General features: G+C 59.0%; 2 protein-coding genes and 1 non-coding gene across 12 annotated transcripts in view; 2 read left to right on the top strand and 1 right to left on the bottom strand.

Annotated features, from left to right (window-relative positions):
- TRNAQ-UUG lies at positions 1–85 on the top strand. Its single transcript has one exon. It is a non-coding gene; the product is annotated as a tRNA-Gln (tRNA).
- A 3,355-nt stretch (positions 86–3,440) lies between these two features.
- LOC122239275 (basic proline-rich protein-like) lies at positions 3,441–4,811 on the bottom strand. Its single transcript, XM_042987762.1, has one exon. The coding sequence runs from the start codon at positions 4,809–4,811 to the stop codon at positions 3,441–3,443; it is 1,371 nt and encodes a 456-aa protein (XP_042843696.1).
- Positions 4,141–8,989, top strand: part of ADAMTSL3 (ADAMTS like 3) — a 353,112-nt gene continuing 348,263 nt past the window's right edge. For 9 of the 10 annotated variants that reach the window (XR_006218331.1, XR_006218332.1, XR_006218333.1 and 6 more), the window contains exons 1-2: positions 4,887–4,974; positions 5,681–5,781. Coding sequence is in view for 6 of the 10 variants with exons in the window: in XM_042987916.1 (XP_042843850.1) it covers positions 5,713–5,781 (69 nt within the window). In the remaining 4 variants the exon portion in view is untranslated. Of the gene's footprint in view, positions 4,264–4,886; positions 4,975–5,680; positions 5,782–8,989 lie in introns of those variants that run through there. The other variant, XM_042987917.1, reaches the window with a different exon arrangement.

Below are 8,989 nucleotides of genomic sequence, written 5' to 3'. Positions count from 1 at the left end.
GCCCGGGTGGCTCAGTCGGTTGAGCGTCTGACTTTGGCTCAGGGCATGATCTCACAGTTCGTGGGTTCGAGCCCCGCGTCGGGCTCTGTGCTGACAGCTCAGAGCCTGGAGCCTGTTTCAGACTCTGTGTCTCCCTCTCTCTCTGCCCCTCCCCCGCTTGTGCTCTGTGTCTCAAAAATAAATACAACATTAAAAAAAGAAAAAAGGCGGCAAGGTACGTCTATGGTGGAGCTCCTGTTCCAGGGCCCCCGAGGTTCAAGCAAAGGTGAGACCGTACCTGGGGCACAGGCTTGCTCTCTGCTCTTACCTCTTCCCTGTCCTGCGCTCTACTCCCTTACAGTTTTTTAAATGCTTATTTTAATGTTTATGTTTGAGATGGGGGAGGGGCAGAGAGAGAGGGAGACACAGAATCCGAAGCAGGCTTCAGGCTCCGAGCTGTCAGCACAGAGCCCCACGCGGGGCTTGAACTCGTAAACCGTGAGATCATGACCTGGGCTGAAGTCGGATGCTTAACTACTGAGCCCCCCAGGCGCCCCCCAGTTTTTTTCTCTGTAAGAGCACCCCCTTGCAGTCTCGCACCCCTAACACACTATGCTCACTTAGCACTCTTGGCCTCTTGTCGCCTGCTGGCTTTGGGTGACAGCACGTCCTTTGCACCTATTATAGGCAACTGCAATTTCCATAGGGTTTGTCCCCAGAAGCTCTTTCCTCCCAGCCTCCAACAGAGTCTTCTTAAGTGTGTTTCCTGAGCCCATCTCACAAGTCCTGTAGGCAGAGAGAGCAATTCTCTCTCAAGATTGATGCCCTGAAGTGACTTCCGCTCTCTCTCTCTCTCAGGACAAAATACACACATATTCCAACAGTGGCATCGCCAGGAGTAACCTCCCAGGTCCTCCCTGCACGCCTCATATACAAATGCTGCATTGTTGTGCTGGTCTGGTTGGGGTCAGCAGGCCTAGCTGGGAGTAGGGGCAGGAATCCCCAAAACTCTCCCAGGGAAGAAGCAGATCCTGTCACTGGTAATGGGAACCAGGAACTCTGGAATATGGATCATCAGGTGAAAACGGAACTTGGTTTCTTAGACCTCTCAGGTTGGTGACATTGCTCTTGGCCTTAGGTGGTGGGGGATGTCGTGGGGGAGGTGGGGTAGTCCAAGGCCTGAACCCCCAGAAATAGACTGGGTGGGCATCTGTGCCCGATGGCCCAATCCAACCGATTGACTTGCTTGGGGGTTCATTCTCTTCTGTTCTTCCCACTCCTCATTCCTCCCCCACCTCTGTGCCTTGGGCGATGTCTTATTGAAATGTTTTGGCCAGATCTCAGGGGAGGGGAGAGTGGGTGGGCGACCGAGGGCAGGTTTGGGGTCTACACTTGGGCAGAGTGGTGAAGGAGAGTCCTAATGGGGGGTCAGGCAGGGAGTCTGGGGGCAGGACCTGCGAGGTCCAGCCAGCCCTCCCTGAATGGAGTGTACCTTCCATGGCTCTCTGTTATCCTAACGCACAGTGCCTGAGCCACAAACAGGATGGATTGCTTGATCTGTTCCTCCAGATCAAGGAGGAACTTCTCCATCAGGGTGTCGGTGATGTTTTCTCTTCTTTTCACTCCCGACCAACTGTTTCTTGAGGGGCCGGCCTGATAGGAGATGTAACCCGAGGGAGAGAGGCTCAGCCCTGGCCTCCACACCTGATGCAGGGCACTCCCTGGGGGGTGGCCCAGGAATCAAGAGTGCCTAAGGGAAAACGAGACAGGAGTCCTGCGGAGCCATTAATTCCAGGAGAGGAGCGGCTCAAGGGTTCCCAGCACACCTTCAGATCCAGAGACCTTCTCCGTGCCTTCCTGAACCACAGGCACTGGGGGCTCAGCTCACCCCAGCTGCACGGGCATAATATCTCTTTGAATTCTCTATTTCATCTTGAATATTCATGTGATTTTTGCAACAGACTCCATGATACATCAGGGCTGGTTTTAGAACAGAACCATGGGACATTCTAGCTGCTAAGAACATGAGGTTAAACCTGTCCACCGTGGTCTCATTTGTAAAATGGAATAAAAACCATACCTACCCCACAGGCCACGGGGATGACGGAGCTAACGCAAGTCAAGTGCCTGGTGCTCCATAAATGTTCTGGAATGTTATTCTCCTACTGATAGCCTGATAATGAGAAGTGAATACAGTGGGTCCTCATTAGTTGCAGATTCCACGTTTGCGAATTCACCTACCTGCTAAGTTATTTGGGTCCATAAATCGGTGCTTGCAGCTCCTCTCGTGGTCATGTGGCAAAGGGGTGGAACCCGTGAATCGCCTGATCCATGGGACCGGGAGGCGTCCTGCTCTGCCTTCTTGTTTCATGGTCTGTTCAGTGCCACTTTCCGCATTTTTGTCTTCTTTGTTGGCGATTTCGCTGTTGAAAATGGCCCCCGAGAGCAATGCTGGAGCGCAGGCTAACTGCTAAGCACGGGCTGTGACACGCCCTGCAGAGAAAAATCCTCGTGTTACACGAGCCTCATTCAGGCAGGTGTTGTCCCGCTGGTGGCCGTGGATTCAGTGTTGATGAGTCAATAATACATGTTAAATAAAATGGTTTTAATGAGAACCACATATAAACTAAGGCTGTGCATTGGTTGGTTGATAGACGGGACCAGAAGCTGGCAGGAACCTAACTGTGTTTCAGGGGTTCAGTATCCATTGTTCCCGTAGCTTCGTAAGAACAGAACTTTGTGTGGCAAGTGACGAGAGCTGATGGCACATAGGTGCGTTCTTTGTGGTTCAGCCCGGCCCTCCCTGCCGCTGACTGACTCTTCCCCTGCTTCCTGCCCCTCTGCCCCCTTCACACTGAATGTCCTCTGCTCACTCTTCCACGAGACTCCAGCCCTTTCACGTGGGGTGGACGGTCAGGAGAGCCAAAGGAGCCACCCGTCTAAGGAAGGTAAGGAGGGGAAGCAAGGCAGGCAGGGGGTCCACTTCTCTGGGTAAAGCTCTAACACCATCTGCAATGTACCCCCTACAGACAGGCAGGTGGCAGCTGTGGGGATGGACAACAGAGGGACTTTAGAGGAAAGAGGTTACCAGCCCCAAACTTGGCTTCGCAACTCACTGTGCGCAACTCATTAATCTCTGGGGCCTCAGCTTCCCCACTGTGAAATGGGAATGACGATCCTAACCAACGCCATGAGGCCGGTGGTGGAGACCAGCCGCACAGGAGGAGCTGGGCGCAGTGGCCGGCACACACGGGGCACCCGGGGACACGATGCGGGTGACCGTATTTAGGTGGGGGCATCAGGCCGACTCTGCAAGCAATTCCCCAGCCGCTGGCTTTCCACCGCCGAGGTTAGGCCACAGCCGGGGACAAACGGTTCGTCTTAATCCCACAAGGAAAGTCACCCCAGTCCCCCGGTCCTGACACCCCAATCCTACCCCTCGTCCGGGGCCTGGCACCCCATTACTTGGGCAGCGGCGGAGCTCTGTGCCCGAGCCGGCTCCCACGAGGCGGCGGCCGGTACCTGGCGCGCAGGCGCCCCTTCCCCGGGCGCTCGCGGAGCCCGCAGCCGGACGTCCGTGGGTGGGGTGAGCGAGCTCCGGGCCGCGGCCCGGGGTCGGTCCCGAGGTCGGGACGTGTGGGCCGCCCGGGCCGGGGAGGCTCGCGGCGGCGGGCGGGGGGCGACGGCGGCCCTCCTCCCGGCTCCGGCCGAGGCGGGGCGCCCCGGGCTTGGCTCGCGAGGCCGCGGCCGCCTCTCCCCAGCGCGCCTGCCGGCGGCGGCGGCGGCGGTGGCGGCGTCGGCAATCCCGGCTCTTGGCACCACGCCTGGCGGCCGGCCCAGGGCGAGGAGTGGCTTCCAGGAAGCGGGCGGAGGAGCGTTCCAGCCGCGTCTCGCCGTCGCCGAGGCCCCGCGCGCTCCGAGCGGCCCGCGCCCGGCCCCCTCACGCGCGGCCCCCGCGCCCCGGCGCCCCCCGGCTCGCGCGCAGGGCTTGTGGCCGGCCGGCCGGGCGCGCCGTGCACTTGCCGGGCGGTGCAGGTGGCGGCGCGCGCCCTCCGCCGCTGGGCCCCGGGCCAGCGCCGCGCCGCGCGCCCGGAGGGGGCGGGAGAGGCGGGGCGGCCCCCGTCCCGGCCCCATTTAACTGCGCGGCGGCGGCGGCGGCGCCGCGGGCTGGAGGCCGGCGTCGGGGAACGTCCTGGTCCCGGGCTCCGCACGAGGTGCCGCGGCCCGCCTCTCCGCCGCGCGCGCCGCCCGCGCCGCACGTCCCAGAAGCTTCTACGGCGCCAGGTGGGAGTCGCGAGCTCGGCGCGGGGGTCGAGGGGAGGCTGTCCCCGGGGGGCGGGCAGGGACGCCCGGGGCAGTGGCCCCCCGGGCGAGGCCGGAGGGGTTACCTCGCGGGTCCCGGGGCGGGGGGTGGGGGGGCGGCCCGGAGACCTCGGGCCGGCACGCTCCGTGGGGTCCTGGAGGACCCGGACAGGGACGTTCGGGGCTGCCGGCGGGCGGGGACGGGGGCGCTCCTGAGGGCGGGGGCCCCTGTCCGCGAAGGCCGGGGGGGGGTCCTCGTGTTGGGGCTTCCCCGGCGGAAAACGGGCTGACAGCAGCCAGTGGCCTTGAGCGTCGGCGGGTCGCGAGCGCCTGGAGCGCGGGGTAGCGGGCTGGGGCGGCGCGGACGCGCGGGCGCGGGAGGAGCCTCCGCCGGGCGGCGGGCTCCGGCGGGGTGTGCGGCGGGGCGGCCGGTGCGAGCCGGCGAGGGGGGCGCGCGGTTCCCCGGGCCCGGCACTGGCCGCCTCCCTTCGGCCCAGAGTCGCCGCCTCAGGTCGGAAACAGCAGCACATTTGCGGATCGCATTAGGCCAGGCCCTTAATGCTTTCTCCAGATGGAGAGAAGCCACCGACCCGCCCCCGGACACCGGCTCCGCCAAGGCGCCCGCGAGGCGAAGCGAGAGGCGAGGCGAGTGTGACCTCGGCTTTTCCAGTCTCGGCTCGTACTGATTTCCCTGTAAATCGTCAGGGGGATTCTGCAGGCCCCCCCCACCCCCCTCGCTGCCCTCCTGGGCTCAGGGGGCCTCTGTCCGTTAGCCCTCACCTACTTTTGGCAGAGTGTGCCCGCCGGCGCTGAGGCCGTGCGCTCTGAATCTCCCTGAACTCAGCTCTCAGACCTCTCTGGCTGCAGGTCTGGGGCTTGGACGGTGGCATCTCCTGGGAGAAAAGCCTCGAACTGTTCGAGAACAGTCACCATCGTGCTGTGTGACCTTAGGCAGGTCCCTTCCTCTCACTGGGCTGCCTTAGTTGGCCTCAGATTCATTTTTGCCTGAAGTCGAAGAAGCTGGCAGGTGCCCTAATCCTTGGCTCCATGCTGGCTTCCTGAGTCAGAAGCCAATCGCCACACCCTGCTGTTGACACATGAGCTGGAAAGTGGCTGGTGCAGAGATGTCTCAGCTTCTGGAGGACTGGCCGTGTGGGTTGCACATGGGAGGCAGGTCCAACTGCCCTCCTGACCTTGATGCGGACGCCTCTTAAAGATAGCCCTCCATGGCCTGTACCTTGAAATAGGCACCCCATCCTGAATCTACACAAAGCTTTTCGAGACATTGTTGGGGGGGGGGTCGTGGTTCAGGGTGCCTCCCTCCGATGGGTCTCTTAAGTCATGGGTGCCGCCACTGGGGACAGAGCTGGTTGGAAACCAACTTTTCGCTCTCTCGTAGGCTCAAGAGAGACTCCCGGGAGACCGGACCCGATGGCTTCGTGGGAGAGCCCTTGGTGGCTGCTGATCTGGATGGTCGTCATGCACTCTGCCCTCCTACAGGTACTGTGCAGGGGAAGAAGGATGACAGGCTTCCCTCTGCTTGCTCACAAGCACTGTTCTAGAGCAGTGTTCATCGTATCCCAGAGAGAATCTCATTTTCTCCCTTACCCCCGGCAAATGGCATTCCGGTTGACCTCGCTGTAAGAATGATCCAAATCCCTTGGGTCCTCGCGGAGCCCTGAGCAGGGCTCTGAGACCGCTTGGGTGCCATGTACCAGCAATGACTTGGGGGGCTGTCGCGGGCCCTGTCTTTTCAGTCTAGAATGGCTGTCTGCATGTGCCCGGTGGAGGCTGGGCTGCGAAAGGCCAGGGCACAACGAAGGGGCCGAGCCCAGTGTCTGACCTTTGCTCAGCCACGAAGTAAGTGTTCTGAGTTTACTTGTGTCAACACACATCACACTATTTTGCGGTTCTTTCTTAGGCTCCTGTCTCTCCCACTAGCCTGGGAGGGCCCAGCTCACCCCTTGCGTCCTCATTTGCCCACAGGGCAGACTGAAGTAAAGGTAGCATCGCCGGAGAGACAGGAGGGAGTGGCGGAGACAGTGACAAAGTGGATGGCTCATGCCCCATCTAGTGAGAACAGCCTCCTGCCCCACTCCAGTGGAGCCAGGTGGGAACACAGGCCCAGAATTGTCGTATCTTCTACTTTTTTTAAGAGGGCTGGATCGTTCAGACTTCCTAGGAAACCTCCCAGGTTTTAAAGCCATGAAAGCCAGACACATATGTTTGCATCCTGGATTTCGCCTAGCAGTTTGGAGCCCATGGTCTAAAGGTGCAGACCGAGTCTTAGTGTGATGTCCCCCGGGCCACTGTTAGCCCAGTACAGCACCTCATGTGGGTTGGAACAAGGCAGCCCCTCTCTTCAGGTGTAACTTCTTGGGCATATGGCTCAGGGGCCTGTGTACCCTCCGGGTCTAGCAAAGGGCCTGGCCCTTTAGGAGGGCTTTAATGTCTTTTCAACGAGGTTGAACCCTTGAATAAAGAGACACACTGTGGGACAGATTGATCAGGCTGAGTCTCAGTTCACTTTCTCGGACACGGTGTTTCCGAAGCCTCTTTCAGCCCCAGTGCCCCACGACTGCGGTGGCTCGTGGAAGCTGGCTGTCAAGGTACGGTTTCTCCCCCGTGATCCCCGTGTCATTGATGCTGTTCTGTAATCACATTCTAATAGATACGTTTCGTTAGCACAAAGATATTTTTAGGGTGATTTTAGGGTTCCTCTAGTCAGTGATGTGTAGGGTGGTGGCGAATGGCAGAGACTCACTTTTCGGTCCGGTCAGCAGATCTGAAACAGGCTGTGAGAGCTTCGCATTTTTCTTCCTGGGCAAATGGGGCTGAGGCTTCAAGGCACAGCGTTTCGTTTTGTCTTCTCGCACCCTATAAAAAATTTAAATGTGCTTTGAGGCAGTCTGCTGACCTTTGGCCAAGGGCAGTGTTTGCCCAGCTTGAATCGCTCAGTGACCTCTTTTGGATTTTTCCATATCTATGTGCCTCTGGCAGTGTTGTTTCCACGTATGGGGCGGCGGGTGCAGGAGGTCGTGGAAGGAGGGTTCAGACTCCAGCGCCCTCCACGCAGCCCACCGCTCGAATCCCGGCCGCACTACCTCCTGACCCGTCCACCCAGACTTCTCCGCATCTGTTTCCACATCTGTAGAGAGGGGCGTCTACCTCAGAGAACCATTTGGAGGAGTTAATCCGCTGCAAGTGGAAAGAAGGAACAGACAAAACAAAAACAGTGTCTGGCGTGTAATAAGTGTGCAATAAACGTGAGCTCTCTGTGGGGGCTGTTGCCTGGGAACACCAGCGTTTAAGGGGTGCCTGCAGTTTCCGCTGTGGTACTGTAGGGGGCACTCAGGAGGCGTCAGCCGAAGAGAGAAGGTGCTGTACAGGCGGGAAGGAGGTGGGGCCGACCTTCTCAGGGGAGTCTCCCGGCAGGTGTGAGTGGGATTAGCCAGGGCAGTCTCGCTATGTGGGCGGTGGGAGAATGTTCTAGTGTAGGGTAGGTCAGTCCTGAGAATCTACTTGTGGGTTGGACACTTGGCTGTCTGCCTAAGGTCAGCCTGGGTTTGATTCAAAGCTGCCCCTCTGGGATATCTTGAGATTTTGGTTCGTGTCTGGGGGGCCTTGAGTGTTCTTCAATATCTCCCCTTTCTTTGTTTTGTTTTTGTTTTTGTTTTCTTTTTGAGAGCGAGAGATTGAGAGTGAGGGAAGGACTGGGGGAGAGGGAGAGAGAATCTTAAGCAGGGGCGCGACCCGGAGCTCCATCTCACCTGGGTGAGATCAAGACCTGAGCAGAAATCAAGAGTCGGACACTTAAAGACTCAAGACTGAGCCGCCCGGGCGCCCCTCCCCTTGCCTTGTCAGTGTGGCCGCTAGGTGGCTGGTAGGGAATTAAAAGATGCGAAGCCGAGCCACAAGGAGCAGGGATGTGCCAACTCGTTTAATAAAAACTAGATTTCCTTCATTAAGTCAGCAAAAACTTAACCTCTTATAGTCACTGACCGCAAGCAGTTGTGACAGATCGCAGAGCAAACGCATGAGGTCGGCCGCCTTGTGTTTTTCTAACTTGTTCTTGAGTGTTTCTGGAGCAGCTTCCTGTTTCCCTCGCCCTTCTGGGTCAGGGGCCCCGGCCGCGTTCTGTCGCCCCAGGTCCTCTCCTTGGGGACCCCGGTCTTCCCTGAGAAGTCAGCTGCCACCGCTCCAGTGCTCCCCTGCAGCCGCCTGCTTTGGGAGGGTCTTACACCCACTCAGGGGGTATAAACACGCTGCCAGTCGCCGGCTCCAGCCACGCTTTGGCCCATCCCCTCCATGTCAATTCCTTAGTGACGTCTTGGGCAGATTTACTTTCATTTTTTTTTCATTTAAAAAAAGTCCAGTCCGATTTCAAATTTGGATTCCCTGCTTTGGTTTCAATGTCACCTCCCTTCTGTCTCGGGTAGGCTCCACACGTGGCTCCAGGCATGTGACGTGACGTCCTGCCGTGGTCTTTCTCGTCTCACCTCAACCAGTGGTGAGGACTGGTTCGGGGATACTTCTGCTGGGTCCGGCCTTCCTGGCACTGGAAATAAGGAGGGGGGACCGGGAGGAGAGCAGACAGCTTTCTGTGTAACTGGACACCTCTCTCTGGTAGTTGCCACTGCCTGTCGGGCTGTCGGCGACTCTCGTGTCCTCGGGTGGCTGGTGTGAGTTCTTCAGTTCTCCCTTTCCT

Source organism: Panthera tigris, chromosome B3 (genome assembly GCF_018350195.1).
Source record: "Panthera tigris isolate Pti1 chromosome B3, P.tigris_Pti1_mat1.1, whole genome shotgun sequence".
Taxonomy (NCBI): domain Eukaryota; kingdom Metazoa; phylum Chordata; class Mammalia; order Carnivora; family Felidae; genus Panthera; species Panthera tigris.
Note: the sequence above shows the minus strand (reverse complement) of the source record. Positions and strands in the feature narration are given on the sequence as shown.

What these genes read in the sequence shown, in the direction of transcription:
- LOC122239275 (XM_042987762.1), bottom strand. Translation starts at nt 4,811, where the DNA reads ATGTGCTGCTGTTTCCGACCTGAGGCGGCGACTCTGGGCCGAAGGGAG.